This window comes from Ruditapes philippinarum, unplaced genomic scaffold (genome assembly GCF_026571515.1).
Source record: "Ruditapes philippinarum isolate M1 unplaced genomic scaffold, ASM2657151v2 ctg7929_1_1_1_1, whole genome shotgun sequence".
Taxonomy (NCBI): domain Eukaryota; kingdom Metazoa; phylum Mollusca; class Bivalvia; order Venerida; family Veneridae; genus Ruditapes; species Ruditapes philippinarum.
The window spans coordinates 25,529-41,250 of record NW_026861158.1 but is presented as its reverse complement, the minus strand read 5'-3'; the positions used below and the strand labels follow the sequence as shown (position 1 = coordinate 41,250).

The 15,722-nt window shown below is 34.6% G+C and overlaps 1 protein-coding gene across 1 annotated transcript; it reads left to right on the top strand.

Moving 5' to 3' along the window:
• Positions 1–6,834: 6,834 nt before the first annotated feature.
• On the top strand, positions 6,835–15,419 carry LOC132714723 (dnaJ homolog subfamily A member 1-like; the record flags this gene model as incomplete). The annotated part of the gene is given in 7 exon segments (XM_060697642.1): positions 6,835–6,877; positions 10,721–10,808; positions 11,924–12,130; positions 12,546–12,773; positions 13,719–13,949; positions 15,071–15,252; positions 15,254–15,419. Coding segments are annotated over 7 exon segments (1,111 nt in total), but the record flags the coding sequence as incomplete, so codon positions are not given.
• Positions 15,420–15,722: the final 303 nt, after the last annotated feature.

Genomic DNA, 15,722 nt, shown 5'->3' with positions numbered 1-15,722 from the left:
TAAAATAAAATTTTGGGTTTTCGTGTGTTTTTATTCAAAAAAAATGTGTATTTAGTGAAATTTAAATTATGAAATTACAAATGAATGAAAAAGGGAAAAAAGTTTCCATCAAGTTTGAAAACAGATGTGAAAAAAATTTGTATTTGAACACGTTGCGAATGTTATTTAACTTGGGGGCGTCGTTATTACCGTGTCGAATCTTTATGTGGCGAATCAGTTAGTATGTGGCGAAGGGCGTTACATTACCAATACTTCTCGTCTAGGATCATTTTCATTTGTTTATAAATAATAGGAATTATTTAAACCTCTTCACCGGTTAACACCGTTACTCAAGCGGGGTAACATCAGCAGTAATCTAATAACGTCTTATTCGTCGCTGGGTTAAGGAAGTCGACACAATATCGGTCGCTGATTTGTGAACTCATTAAATAATTTTGCCCTTCTTCTGGTTCTCCTCTTACTTAGTTCCCGTTTTATCAAAGCATTAGAAAAATTTTCCCGTATGGTAAGCCAGTTACAACTAATTTATGTTTTCGACGAAGTCGGAAAGTTTTGCACGTTGTAACAAAAATATCATTTATACGTAAAATTACAGGAGAAATAAAAGCAACACAAATCCGGAAACTATTATTGTGGACAATTAAGAGAAAGGTAAAGGCAAAAAAATTGTTTTGATTTTGAAAAGTATGTCTTTACAAGAAGCTGAAAAATATTTTTTTTAATTGACATTCATTTCCATTGGTTTTTAGTTTCGATTTTTAATCTAACCAATTCAATGGTCAACGATCTGCTGACCGTCTTTGTATTTTATATCGAAAATACAAGCTCACACCTATGTGCAGAAGAGAATTTAGAAGATCAAATTATAATTTACTGGATGGGACACCCAAAAACCGGACAACCACCAAACCCCCGGACGGCCCCGAAAAATGTGATTAGAATTTTTCTTTGTTCAGATGGTTGTCAGTACATTTTTATCAACAACGAAATGCATGTTTCTTCTTAATTATGTAAAAATTTATTTCAACCTCCTGTAAATGGTAAATATTTTAATTTCTATTTCAAAATGTTGACGTTGAAATTTTGGGGGTCAAGTAAAGCAATGCCTGACCTCATCAAACCCAAAAATTATTTGCAAAGAAAATAGAATATCCAAAACTTCACTTTGCTGCTGAAATTTGTGTGTCAGTTAAATAAAAAAAAAACACCCAAACTTTTATCTGAAAATTAAAACAACATTTATTTCATATCTGTCGGAAATGGTCTGTATTATGTACAATTTAGGTATTTTGTACCCCCCTTGCGGGCCTCGGATATAAGTGTAACAAATCAGAACTAAACAAACAGTTTTTTAGTTGGAGAGACCTAGCTGTCTGTGTCAAAATTTTTGTACCTTTTGCTTTAAAATTATGAAATTTGTATAGAAAAATGTTCAAAAAAATGCCGGGTTTAGGTCCCTGCCAGTAATTTTAGAGCAGGGGTCTGGGATTTCATCAAATTTATTGCTGCCCTGTTAAAATTTGAAATTTTCAGTCCATCAAAATTTACACTTACTCAATGAGAAATTGGCTGTTTTTTAGTTTTAGAAATAAAATCGCGCTTAAAAAAGTTGTTAAATTGATTGTTTAATAAACAAGGTAATAAAATTCATCTTTTGTATGCATTTTTGAAATTTTTGTTAAAGTGAAAACTGAAAGTCATCAAGATTGTTTATCCTTCATTGAAAGACATCCATTTCTCTTTTTTACATTTATGACGATTATCGGAAATAAGTGAAGTCTTTCCAATAAACTCATAAACTGTGTAATTTCCCATGCCAAACCCGACACGTTCTCGAGTCGATTTGAATTTACCGGTAAAAATCACTATTAAATCTTTTTATAAGTCAATAAAAGCAATTGATTGCATAAAAGACGAAAGCATATTTTCACAAAAACTGTAAATATGCAATAATTACTCACGTAAGCTAGTTTATTAGTCTCCCTACCGGTTTACCGGAGGGGACTTTAGATTATGCACGTCTTATGTTGAAAATTCTGGTTGCTATGGCAACACATAGACTGAAAATATGTCAAATTTTTACACATAAACTAATCCGAGTGATAACTCAAAAATCTGGAAATATTTTTATAAACTTGACATGGGTAGATGGCAGTTGGTATTATGTATGTCTTATCTTTTTCCTGTTTTGAAAAAATATTGGTTGCCTTAAGCCAACAAATAGGCTTAAAACAGTGGGCAACATATAAAATATTTGTGATAAGTCAAAAAGAGCTGAAATTTTTATAAAGCATCTTTAATTCAAGAGTTTATCTCCTTTTAAGAAATTTTGCTTTTAAAAATGTTATATTTTGAGGACAGGGAGTTTCAAAGTAATTAATTTAGAGTGTCTTCAGGGTTGATCTGTCTTTCATAAAAATGTTTCTTGATCACTTTTAAAGAACTTTTCCCAACCAATGTTTAAAAATAGAGAAAAAATTGAAACATTAGTGAATGGCCAATGGCCCCTCAGAATGTTCGAGGGGTTCTTAACCGTAGGGCGACTTATGGATTGCTTGCAATACTATGATAATTGCTTGTTATAGTCCATATTTTAACGAAGACACATGAAAGACTTTTCGGTGCCCCCATATATTGGCTAATTCCCGATCATTCTGTGACGTACTCAAAAAACAATAGTACGAAATTAGTCATGAACGAAAATTTTTTTTGGTTTAAGACGCAGGACCGGGTCGCTCAGTAAAAATTTTTAGTCTAAAAAATATGGTTCCCATAATCACCCACATTTGCTAGTAACACCCCAATATGGAGGCTATTTACGCCAAATTTTACCAGGGGGAAAAATTTTTAAAATTGTTTAAAATTTGAATAAGTTAATTTGTAGATAATGGAATACTTTTCGGAAAATAAAATTGTTTTAGATTTAATCAATTGTATTAATAACTCAAAGAATTTTTTAAAAAAAAAAAATACTTTTAACATTGAAGACTTTGGTAAAGTGGATTGTGCATTTTATTGTTTTTCATTTTGCTTATGGAGGACGCTTTTAAATTTAATATCTTTAGACGTTTTTTAAAAGCGGTTTTGCCCCACAAAAATAGCTTCAAATCCGGTGGTTAAGTTTCAAATTATTTGGGACTACAAATTGTTCTTAATCTTATTATTCTTACATTAACATTTTCATAAATCATATCTTCTTTTAACTGTGGTTTTGATTTTAATATAACTTTTACAATTTTTGTATTTAATGTCAATAAATTTAGGGGCATACAAATTTAAAAAATTTTTTTTATAAACAAAATTGTAGATGGTTTCCATTAATTTTTACAGGACTGTCCCTAAATTATCATGAAATCCTAGAACCGATCAAAGCTAGACACTTTCAACTCCCAAAACGGTTCACTCAGAATGTTTCACTTCCCGAATTTTTTGGTTCTGGAACTGCACCAGAAATGCTTCAGTGTCAGACTAACAGAGCATTATTTTTTGACTGAACTTACATTTATTTTCAATTTCACCATGATTGACGAAATCTTCAAAAGACAACAGAAGGCGGAAATTTTTGAAATCTGTCTTCAGTGAAAAATAATTTTAGCTCTTGATTTTATTTCATGCTTTCCAGTTTTTTTTGATAGTATATTCAGATGTTATATTTTGATTTAAACCCACTAGTGAAATTTATTGAAATAAATTATACCCCGCACACAAAGTTGTAAGGGGGGGTATACTGGAAATCAGCTTGTCCCGTCCGGCTGCTGTCCTCTTAACCGTTCCGTTACGGCCCGTCCCGGCCTCGGTTTTTTCTTGTCCGCCCAATAACTTAAGATTTCTTTGGGACCCACAGTCTTCATATTTGGGGCATGGGAAAGGTTAGTCATGATTAGTAGAAATGACCCCTATTGATTTTGGGTACTAGGGTCAAAGTGCAAACGTCACGGGCCCTTGACTTTCAAAAAGCTTTGTCCGCCCAATAATTTTAGATTTCTTTTTGACCTTTACCAGTCTCATATTTTGGCATGGGAGGTTAGTCATGGATTAGTAGTACCTTTGTTTTTTGAGGTTCAAACTAGGTTCAAAGGTCCAAGGTTTCACCAGAGGGCCATTGACTTTCAAAAAAGCTTTTGTCCGCCCTATAACTTAAACTCCTTTATACAGTCTTCATTATTTTGGCATGGAGGTTTTCAATGAATTAGTAATATGACCCCTATTGACTTTTGAGGTAACCAGGTCAAAAGGTCCAAGGTCCCACAAGGGACCTTGACTTCAAAAAAAGCCTTGGTTCCCAAAAACTAAAGATTCCTTTTTGAACCCTAAGTCTTCATAATTTGGGCATGGAGGTTAGTTCATGATTAATTTAGATTGACCCCTAGCGACTTTGAGGTTCACCAGGTCAAAGGTCAAGGTCACGGGGCCTTTGACTTCAAAAAGCTTGTCCCCTATAACTTAAGATTCCTTTGACCCACAGTCTTCATATTTGGTATGGGGAGCAGTCATGATTAGTAGATGACGCCTATTGATTTGATCACCAGGTCAAAGTTCAAGGTCACAGGGACTTTGACTTTTCAAAAGTTTGTCTGCCAAATAACTTTAGATTCCTTTGACCCACACAGTCTTCATATTTGCATGGATGTTGATCATGATTAGTCGAGAATGACCCCTTTTGATTTTGAGGTTCACTGGATCAAAGGTCAAGGTCATAGGGACTTTGACTTCAAAAAAGTTTGTCCCACCCATTAACTTAAAGATTCCTTTGACCCCACAGTCTTCATTATTTGGCTATGGTTTTTTTTTTATCATGACTATTAAGGTGACCCCTATGATTTTGAGGTCACTGGGTCAAAGGTCAAGGGTCACAGGGACCTGACAAAAAAAAGCTTTTCTTCTCAATTGCTAAAGAAATGTCCACTGTCCGCAATGTATTGATTTTGACATTTGTCACATTTGAAAGCATGTAGAATACATAACTTAGCAATGCACTGGCCTTAGTAACCTCAGATTTGGAGGAGTTTGTCCTTGAGCTCTAAATGTCCTCACTGTTGATTTCTGAACAATAAGTGGTATGCGGGGGTATTCACGCCATGATTAGTGGCAGTTCTAGTTTTCACTGCAGCCGACTATATCTGAAATGCGGGATGAAAAGAAAATCAAAAACTAAATGAGAATGGAAAGGCAGAAATAAATGCTGTCATACGTAATTTTTGCTTCTTTAGGAAAGAAAATCGATATCATTCAAACATCCATGTTAGAACAAATTTAACAAAATTAGAGAAATTTAACGGAACTTTCAAAATTGATGATGTGACGTCATAATGTGATGATGTCACGAAGGAGAAATGCGCGACGTTACACGTCAAAAATCAGTAAGGAAATATTGAAAATCACTCTGAAAAGCATGAAATAAAAAAGAAAATTTGTTTGTTTTACCATATAAATTAAATATATTTCATTCCTGAACAGCTATATTATTTACTCTCGTGGCTACGCCACTCGTTGAAAATTTTTTTATTGCATCTGTTTGTTAATTATATTCAATCTTACATGCAAAACAAACAATATAAATCCCTCCTTTTAGTCTGACACTGGAAGGATCTGTTGCCAGTTTCCAGACCCAAAGAATTTTTTTTAAGGTTCTGGAAAATTTATTGAGGAGAAGTTCCTGGCTGTTTTACAGCTTTGCAGGGGGGGATTTAATGTTGAAACTTTGTAAGTTGTTCTCATTCAACAGATATAAACAAAGTTTTCATTGGTGGTGGTAAACTTAATTTAAAGGTGAACAATCTTAACTTGGTAAATTGAAATGGACATGGTGATTTTGCAAAAGGCCACAAAAAACTTGTTGGACAACGCAGTATCATCAAGGGCACAATACTGGCAAGTATTAAGAAGGAAGCCCCAAACATTCACTTGAATCTCACATTGAGGATTTGTGTCTAACCATAGAAACACAAGTGTTCTCTACACGATGCCGAGTTGAGCAGGTATTATTGAACAATTTAAAATTCCATATAAAATTAGAACAAAGAGATATAAGTGTGAAGACAGCTTGTTGTGATTGAAAGTTACCATGATAGACATTGAATCTTTGTTTTCATTAAACATTATTGGAAATTTTGAAAACATTTTTTTTTGCAATTTTTAGCAAAAACACTGCTACAATTCCCAATCCCCAAAGGTATGGGCCATGTTCCAAAAATACTAGGAAAAAATCCCAGTGATTTTTTTCCAATTTTCAAAACAACATGTGGCTTTCTGAAGGAGAAAATATAGTGTGATTAATCGGAAAAGGGGAAAACCAAATTCCAACAACTGAGAATGGAATTCACCCACACATTTTATGAAAAAATTTAATTTCAATACAATCTAACATACATGGTACATAGCAGAGGCTATAGGGACAGCTTTCTGACTTCTAGCTGATATAGTAAGTCAGATGCTGTCAAGTAATGGTTCTGGTGAAGAAGTGCACAGGGCATTAGAGGGGAAAATATTACTACTTATAATAGCTATGTTTAGGGGTAAATATACCTATTTTGAGCTAGGGGAAACAGCCTTTATTTGGCTGTAAAATACAGGGTGAAAAATCACTGAAACCTGGAACAATGGGTAGACAAAATGATATTTTACTAAACTATTTTTTGGTTTTCACAGATAGTATCCTGAAGAAAATGATAATCATAATTGTTGGTTGTTGCAATGAACTAAATAATTCAAATTTTTGTTTCTTTTAACTAGATTTAATCAAGGATGGTGAAGGAAACTGAGGTACTATGATATGCTGGGCGTCAAACCCACAGCCACACCAGATGAAATTAAAAAGGCATACAGAAAAATGGCATTAAAATACCACCCAGACAAAAACCCTGATGATCCAGAAAAGGTTTGTGTGTTCAGTGTTTTTTGTCTTTATATTTACTACTACCCGCTAAACGGTACTGTTCCCAATAGAAAAATGGACATCAAAATTTCCAATGTTTAAATTCCTAAAATGGCTGTTCAAAATTCCCACAAGCCAAGTGATTTCCCAGAAGTCATTTAAATCCAACATATTCATATAAATCACCACTCAATAGTTCTACCTGGACAGTGGAAGCTGTTCATTAGCTATCATTATTTATGATGACTAATCTTATTGGTAGCTGAAAAAATGCATAAAAAAACATTTTTTTCCAAATTTGACAAAGTAAAAATGAGCATTATTGTCATTTTAATATATATACATACAAGCTGTGTTTGTACATGTATTTGTTTACAATCGACATGGTGTTTACTCTCTGTCAATCATTTATTATTGATATTTTTGACACTTTATTGGTATCCATAGACGCCTATTATCACAGTAGACAATGTATTTACTGATGTCCATGAAATACAATGTACATTGTATAAAGTCATCGCGTTCTGTTGTGTATATACATGTATGTAGTGTTGAGATAATTGCAGAAATTTTTGTCAGTTGAAGATTCCCAATAACACAGATGTATGTATATTTAGCTCCATGTTAAACAGTGGTTTTTCTTGCTTAATTGTTAAGAGGCCTTAGCCTCTTGATTTTTGAAGAAACATTACTTAAAATGCTGATTTGGGAATTTAAAAAGCAGGCTTAAGATAAGATTTTTTTGGGAAAACTGCATGCTTTTAAAGAAAGTTTCCATGCATAGATCCCTGACCTGTCTAATTCTAATTATCAGATTAGTGGATACAATAAGAATTTCACCACAACATATTTGTTATCAAAAAGAGCATCTAATTCTATATGTCAATGTGTATGGTTATATTGTTATTCAAATAAAAGGTCAGACTCAGAGTAGGGATATACCAATTGGGAAGAGGCCTTTAATATGCCTCTGTTATATGAAGAGAAAAATCACTGCTATTTTTCTGTAGTTTTTTCAGGCTGATAAGTATCAATGAGGAAAAAAAAATCATTGAATTATTTATCAAAAACTATTATTGAATTTATATAGATCCAGTAATTTTTAAGTGGTTCGTTATAATATTTATACTGGTTATAATATAAAAAAATTGATTCTGTTGAATATTATTAAGAACTGCATGTCAAACAACAAACTCTTTTGAAGTTTCCCTCTCACAAGTCATTGATTGATTGGAAGTCCCAAACATGTCCATATGAAGATAATTTTTCTCTATCGTCAGTGCCCCATTAATTATGCCCCCATTTCGAAGAAAAGGGGGTATATTGCTTTGCACTTGTCGGTCCGTCGGTCTGTCGGTCCGTCGGTCCGTAGACCAAATGGTTTCCGAGTGATAACTAAAGAACCCTTAGGCCTAGGAACTTCAAACTTGGTATGGTGATTGGTCATGACCAGTAGATGACCCCTATTGATTTTGGGGTCAAGGGGTCAAAGGTCAAGGTCACATTGACCTTGAAAGCAAAAACTGTTTCCGATCAATAACTAAAGAACCTTAAGGCCTAGGAACTTCAAACTTGGTATGGTGATTGGTCATGACCAGTAGATGACCCCTATTGATTTTGGGGTCAAAGGTCAAGGTCACATTGACCTTGAAAGCAAAAAACGGTTTCCGATCAATAACTAAAAAACCTTAAGGCCTAGGAACTTCAAACTTGGTATGGTGATTGGTCATGATCAGTAGATGACCCCTATTGATTTTGGGGTCAAGGGGTCAAAGGTCAAGGTCACATTGACCTTGTAAGCAAAAACGGTTTCCGATCAATAACTAAAGAACCTTAAGGCCTAGGAACTTCAAACTTGGTATGGTGATTGGTCATGATCAGTAGATGACCCCTATTGATTTTGGGGTCAAGGGGTCAAAGGTCAAGGTCACATTGACCTTGAAAGCAAAAACGGTTTCCGATCAATAACTAAAGAACCTTAAGGCCTAGGAACTTCAAACTTGGTATGGTGATTGGTCATGACCAGTAGATGACCCCTATTGATTTTGGGGTCAAGGGGTCAAAGTTCAAGGTCACATTGACCTTGAAAGCAAAAACGCTTTCCGATCTATAACTAAAGAACCTTAAGGCGTAGGAACTTCAAACTTGGTATGGTGATTGGTCATGATCAGTAGATGACCCCTATTTATTTTGGGGTCAAGGGGTCAAAGGTCAAGGTCACATTGACCTTTAATGCAAAAACGGTTTCCGATCAATAACTAAAGAACCTTAAGGCCTAGGAACTTCAAACTTAGTATGGTGATTGGTCATGATCAGTAGATGACCCCTATTGATTTTGGGGTCAAGGGGTCAAAGGTCAAGGTCACATTAACCTTGTAGGTAAAAACGGTTTCCAATCAATAACTAAAGAACCTTAAGGCCTAGGAACTTCAAACTTGGTATGGTGACTGGTTATGACCAATCAGATGACCCCTATTGATTTTGGGGTTAAGGGGTCAAAGGTCAAGGTTACATTGACCTTGTGGGTAAAAACGGTTTCCGATCAATAATGAAAGAACCCTTAGGCCTAGGGACTTCAAACTTGAGATGGTGATTGGTCATGATCAGTAGATGACCTATTGATTTTGGGGTCAAGGGGTCAAAGGTCAAGGTCGCATTGACCTTGTAGGTAAAAACGGTTTCAGATCAATTTACTAAAAACGCTTAGGCCTAGGAATTTCAACCTTTGTGTGATGATTGGTCATGACCAGCAGATGACCCCTATTGAGTTTTAGGTGAAGGGGTCAAAGGTCAAGGTCACATTGACCTTGTAAGTAAAAACGGTTTCTGATCAATAACTCAAGAACACTTAGGCCTAGGAACTTCAAACTTGGTATGGTGATTTGTCATGACCAGCAGATTACTCCTATTGATTTTGGGATTAAGCCCAAAGGTCAAGGTCACAATGACCTTGTAAGTAAAAACGGTTTCTGATCAATAACTAAAGAACGCTTCGGCCTAGGAACTTCAAACTTGGCATGGTGATTGGTCATGACCAGCAGATGACCCCTCTTGATTTTGGGGTCAAAGGTCAAGGTCACATTGACCTTGTATGTTAAAACGGTTTCCGATCAATAATAAGAGAACCCTTAGGCCTAGGAACTTCAACCTAGGCATGGTGATTGGTCATGACCAGCAGATGACCCCTATTGATTTTGGGGTCAAGGGGTTCAAAGGTCAAGGTCACATTGACCTTGTAGGTAAAAACGGTTTCTGATCAATTTACTAAAAAACGCCTAGGCCTAGGAACTTCAAACTTTGTATGATGATTGGTCGTGACCAGCAGATGACCCCTATTGAGTTTTGGGTCAAGGGGTCAAAGTCATGACCAGTAGATACTTTATAACCTTTATTAATTGTTTGATCACTGGGTCAGAAGTCATGCATAATAACCTTATCACATGACTAATTGGCTGCTGATAGGGGGCATACATGTTTTACAAACATATCTTGTTTAAAATAATATTCATGGATAAAAAAATGAATAAATAACAAATTTAATTCCCTAGTTTCTATCAACACTTACTCAAATTATCAAACTTGGTGTTTCTCTCCTTTCATGGCAGGGGCCATTTATTAGGTGTCTTTCCTACAGGAAAAATAATAACATCAAGCAGTTTTTCCCCTGAAAATCAATTTTTCATGTATTCCCCTTTTTGGAAAAAATTAACATGTATATTTACCCTAAAATTGAGCAATTTTTTTGCTAGAAAAAGTCATAATTATATTCAATATGTTATTCTTTTAAATTTTTTCCTGTTTAAAATGTAGTTACTTTATTAAAATATATTATGTGTTTTTTTTCAGTTCAAACATATAAGTCAAGCGTATGAAGTCTTGTCTGATGTAAAGAAAAGAGAAACATATGACAAAGGTGGGGAGGAAGCCATTAAAGGTAAGTTAACATATCATTTTTAAATCTAATTCAGCCAGTCACTAGAGTGTTGTGTTTTGGGAGATATAAATTAAAGCATAAACAGATGTAAAAAATTCCGCTTGTACAAGTAGAATTTAAAGAACTCGATGCAGGACAAGTTGCCTCCACATTGGATATAGAAGCTACTTGTACTGCTTGTCAAGGAGCGCCTCTGAAGATATATTTCAATGCCTGATAAATTATCATAATTTTCCCAAGATTTCAGTGCATTTTTTAATCCAAAACCAAAAGTGATATTAGCCTTTGCCACTGGGATAGGGTGTGGACCAGTCTGAACACCAGTCTATACTGTTGGCGTCTCAGTGTTTGTGTTCTATTTAATCCCTGTAAAGTTTTAATGGACAGTTCTTAAACTTAAAAAAGGTGTGGTTGAAAATTATCTTTTGCATCTCTTGGTTTTTAGCAATGAGTATCAATATAGTTAAAATACTACTATTGTTTACATTTTGTTACTATTGTTACGAATGATTTTATATTTAGCACCACTTTAATCAAACAATAAGCATGTTACATGCTCTAAAACAATTTTTGTTTTTACATTATACAACTTTTAACTTCTGTCTGCGGTGCCCTTTTATGAAGAAAGAAAAAGTTACTTGTTAGTAAGGCATATTGTGCCTTTAAAGTACATATAAAGCTATCCTTATAAATATATATATATATGTCTCTGATGCAAAAATTATTGTTTGGATTTTAAAAAGGAATATTTCCAAAATGCTTGTATGAAATAGAAATGGCAATAAATTGCCTTAAAGCGAGTGGCTTATACACAAAGTCATTGACCCTAATTAAAATAGCCAAATAATATTTTGTTCTGGAACATTTTATTCTGTTTACATTCATTGTGTGTTAAAGAACAGAGACATTCTATGTTACAACTTTTTAGGGAATCAACCATATAATTATGGAACCAATTCAACTTTTGTGAGTGGTCCTTTCTAAAGAAAGAAAAAGCATAATATGTCTTTAAGAGAGCCTGGGCAAAGTCTTATATATAAGAATTATCAACAGGATAATGTTTAAACTCAGTCTAATACACTAAAATTTGACATTTTTTATCTATTTGTTTTCAGGTGGCGGAACTGGCAGTGGCTTTGACTTTCATTCACCTATGGATATATTTGACATGTTTTTTGGTGGTGGGGGTCGCGGAAGGTCGCGAGGCCCACAGAAGGGCAAGGATGTTATACACCAACTTAAAGTATCTTTAGAAGACTTATACAATGGCACAACTAGAAAATTGTCCTTAAAGAAAAAAGTTATCTGTGCGAAATGTGAAGGTTTGTATTCAGTTAATGTTTGTTTTTGAAAGAAATTGGTTGATGTTAATTGCTAATTGTGGAACTATATGTCCTCATTGAATAATAGACTTGCAATGAAATATACAGTACCTTTTTGAAGTGCAGTCATCAGTTTAGTTTGTTCAGTTTATGTGTAATGTAGCCACTCTCCTGTTTTGAATATTTGGGCAATGTACATGAAGATAATGGAGTTTCACTATTGATGAATTTTGCGGGCATTATGCTGAACAGACTTGATTTTCAGTCTAGAGGTGTTTATTAAACTTGGATTCTTTTAGTCTTTATATCAGTATTTCCTTTTTTAAAAAAACTCATTTTGAATGCAACTTTGCTGGTAAGCTTTATGTTGTTTTCACATGTTTCATGTTTCACATTTTTCTCTCCAAAAATAAAGGTAAGGGTGGGAAAGAAGGAGCTGTAGAAAAATGTGGAAACTGTAAGGGAACCGGTATGCAGGTACATATAAGACAGCTGGGTCCCGGCATGGTACAACAAATGCAGTCTGTTTGCTCGGAATGTTCAGGCAAAGGGGAGACAATAAATCCGAAACTAAGATGCAAGACTTGTCTTGGCAAGAAGACTGTTGATGACCACAAAATATTAGAAGTCCATGTTGACAAAGGTAAACTTGTAATTTTATATGAATATAAATATGTTTACTGTACATGCATATTGCTTATGTACCTATTTGGCGAACCACCACCGCTGTTGGTTCGAATCCCGACAGAGACTGAATGAAGCTATCCAGCTAGCTTACAAAATGTAGTTGGTTCTACTCAGGTGCCCGTTCGTGCCTAAAATAATGCACAGAAGGGCACCTGAGGTCTTCCTCCACCAGTAAAGCAGGAATGTCACCATATGACCAATAATGTGTCGGTATGGCGTAAAACTCAAACAAACAAACAAAATATGACCTATAATGTGTCGGTGTGACGTCAGACCCAATTAAACAACAAAAAACCTATTTGGTTAAGGCCACTAATATTTAACCTCTGACCTTTCATCCTCCCACCTGGGATTTTTATACTTTTCTATAAATGAAGGCATAACTAATTTCAGATCACTTGCCTCACAGGAGCTAGAGGTTCGAGTAGTGTCATGAAGCTTGTGGGCCCACATGTTTAAGAAATTTGGAGTCTTTTGAAGATCCTAAGGGGTTGTGATAACGAACTATAGCAACTGAAGTCTATTATGAATTGTTCATTCTTTTAAGTTGTAGGCTTTTTTTTCAAGGACAGACATCTTAAGAGATAAACTGTATATCTTGTTTATTGCGTAACTTGAATAAAAAAAGAGCATGAATTATATTTGATATTAAAATTTAAAGTAAGCATATAACCATATAGAAAGGGAAATTCTAAAATGATAAGTTGATTTTGAGGGTGTTTGGCCCTTGAGATGCACTAACTGCTGTAAAATGGTTGTTCTAGGATCAATACTTTGGTCTGGGACACAGAAAGAAAGCTTGAAGGAAAACCCAGCAAACAAACATCGCTGTTCAATTCTAATAACAGAACTTGGTGTGCGTGTCTTCTTTAATGAAACAAAATTTATATGTGTATTACAGGTATGAAAGATGGTGAAAATATCCGATTTGCTGGAGAAGGGGACCAAGAGCCGGGTCTCGAACCCGGAGATATTATCATTGTATTGGATGAAAAGGAGCACAATACATTCAGACGTAATGGGCTTGACTTGATTATGGAGATGGACTTATTGTTAGTCGAGGCACTGTGTGGTTTCCAGAAAACTATAGAAACATTGGATAAAAGAACGTTGGTTATAACAAACTTGCCAGGTGAGGAAATTTAGATATAAAATCTTGACACGCAATTAATGGTACAACATTTTGGAAAAATACAAAACTCTTTGAGAATTTTCATCCTTGCAGAAAACAAAATTTCAGTGAAACATTTATTTGCAATGTCAAAATATATGCACAGCTGTGCATTACCATTTTTACAGTCGCAAAATCGGCACGGGTGTGTGATAAACTACTTACAGTTTCTCATAGGTTCTCCTATAATCTTGATATATAAAAGAAAGATCACTTCAGTGTAAGGCCCCCATGATTACACGTTTAAATGGATTCGTTTCGATTTTCATTAATAAACGTTTACGATATTTTTTACTGTTTTATCGAAATGACCATATTGTCTTACAAAATTTCTTAATCATTGCCTGTAATCATGGATTTTATCAATTCTAGTGGTTTATTCCAAAGTAAGAAACGGAAAATGGGTGTTTAGAATCCTCCACACACCATTAATGTGCAAAATTGCTTGTAACATAATACATTTTTTGGTAATAAATTGGGTTTCAATGCAGAAAATATGTGCTGACTCAATCGTGATGAGCCCTGCACATTCTTTATTTGTACATGTATTAAAAATAGAAAGAAAGACATCATTTGGCGACTCAAATACATGGTGTGTACAGTATATAGAGGTACCATCGTGTAAACGGTATCGTTTCGGTTCTTAGCAATCGTGTAAACGTTTACAAAAAATTGTAAACGTGGGAGCCTTACTTCAGTGGAGATCCACTCCGCACTTTGATTAGTAGTGGCAATATGTTGGCAAATGTAGGGGCAGAAAAATCAGTTATCATTGTTGCTTTGTAGGTTGTCCGAAATGTTTAGCCTGTGAAATTTCCCCCTAGATTTTCTTCTTAAATTTCAAATTAAGGAATGTTTTTGATGATAGGACAAAATTATTTTAAGTAAAAATTCAGATTTGCTGACATTTTATGCTTTAAAAAAAAACAACGCATGGCTTCTTTGTAAGATTACGTACATTTGTGGCAAACACTATATGCCAATGTGATTTTGATACATCAAATTTTAAACAAGACTGTCTAAAGAAGGAAATTTAAACTAATGTATATATACATATATATAAATTTTTATTCTGTCTGCAGGTGAAGTTGTTAAGCCAAATGACATCAAATGTGTTTTGAATGAAGGAATGCCTTTACATCGCGACCCATTTACACGAGGACGTTTGATTATCAAATTCAACGTAATATTTCCTGATGCGGGATCTATACAACATAAAAAACTAGCCGAGCTCGAGTCATGTTTACCAAAACGTCAAGAAGTAATTAATTCCAGACGGAGCCGAGGAACACACGCTGGTAGAATACGACGCGAGGGCGCAGCATCGTCGTGGCGAGGCTTACGACGAGGACGAGGAGGGTATGGGAGGACAACGTGTACAGTGTGCATCGCATTAATGACTCACCATACTTTAAGTTATTTATAACTTGTTGATTTTATTATTACATGTTATAAAATTATTCTGACTTAAGTTGCAATGTCTCTTGAAATTTTTGTTGTTGTTTTTTATCAATTTGAAAATTTGAACATTTATTCATGGAACAAGATTATTCAAAATCTAATTCTTCTTTTTTTTCTCTTTTTTTCTTTCTTTGCATAGAAAACCCTGAATTTTTTGTTTATTTTTTTATGCGGGGCTTTTCACTAAAGTGAATTTTATTTGTTACTTACTTATGTCATGGGGGTGATACATAAGAAGAAGCAAGGCAAATATTTATGGCTCCAAAACAGACT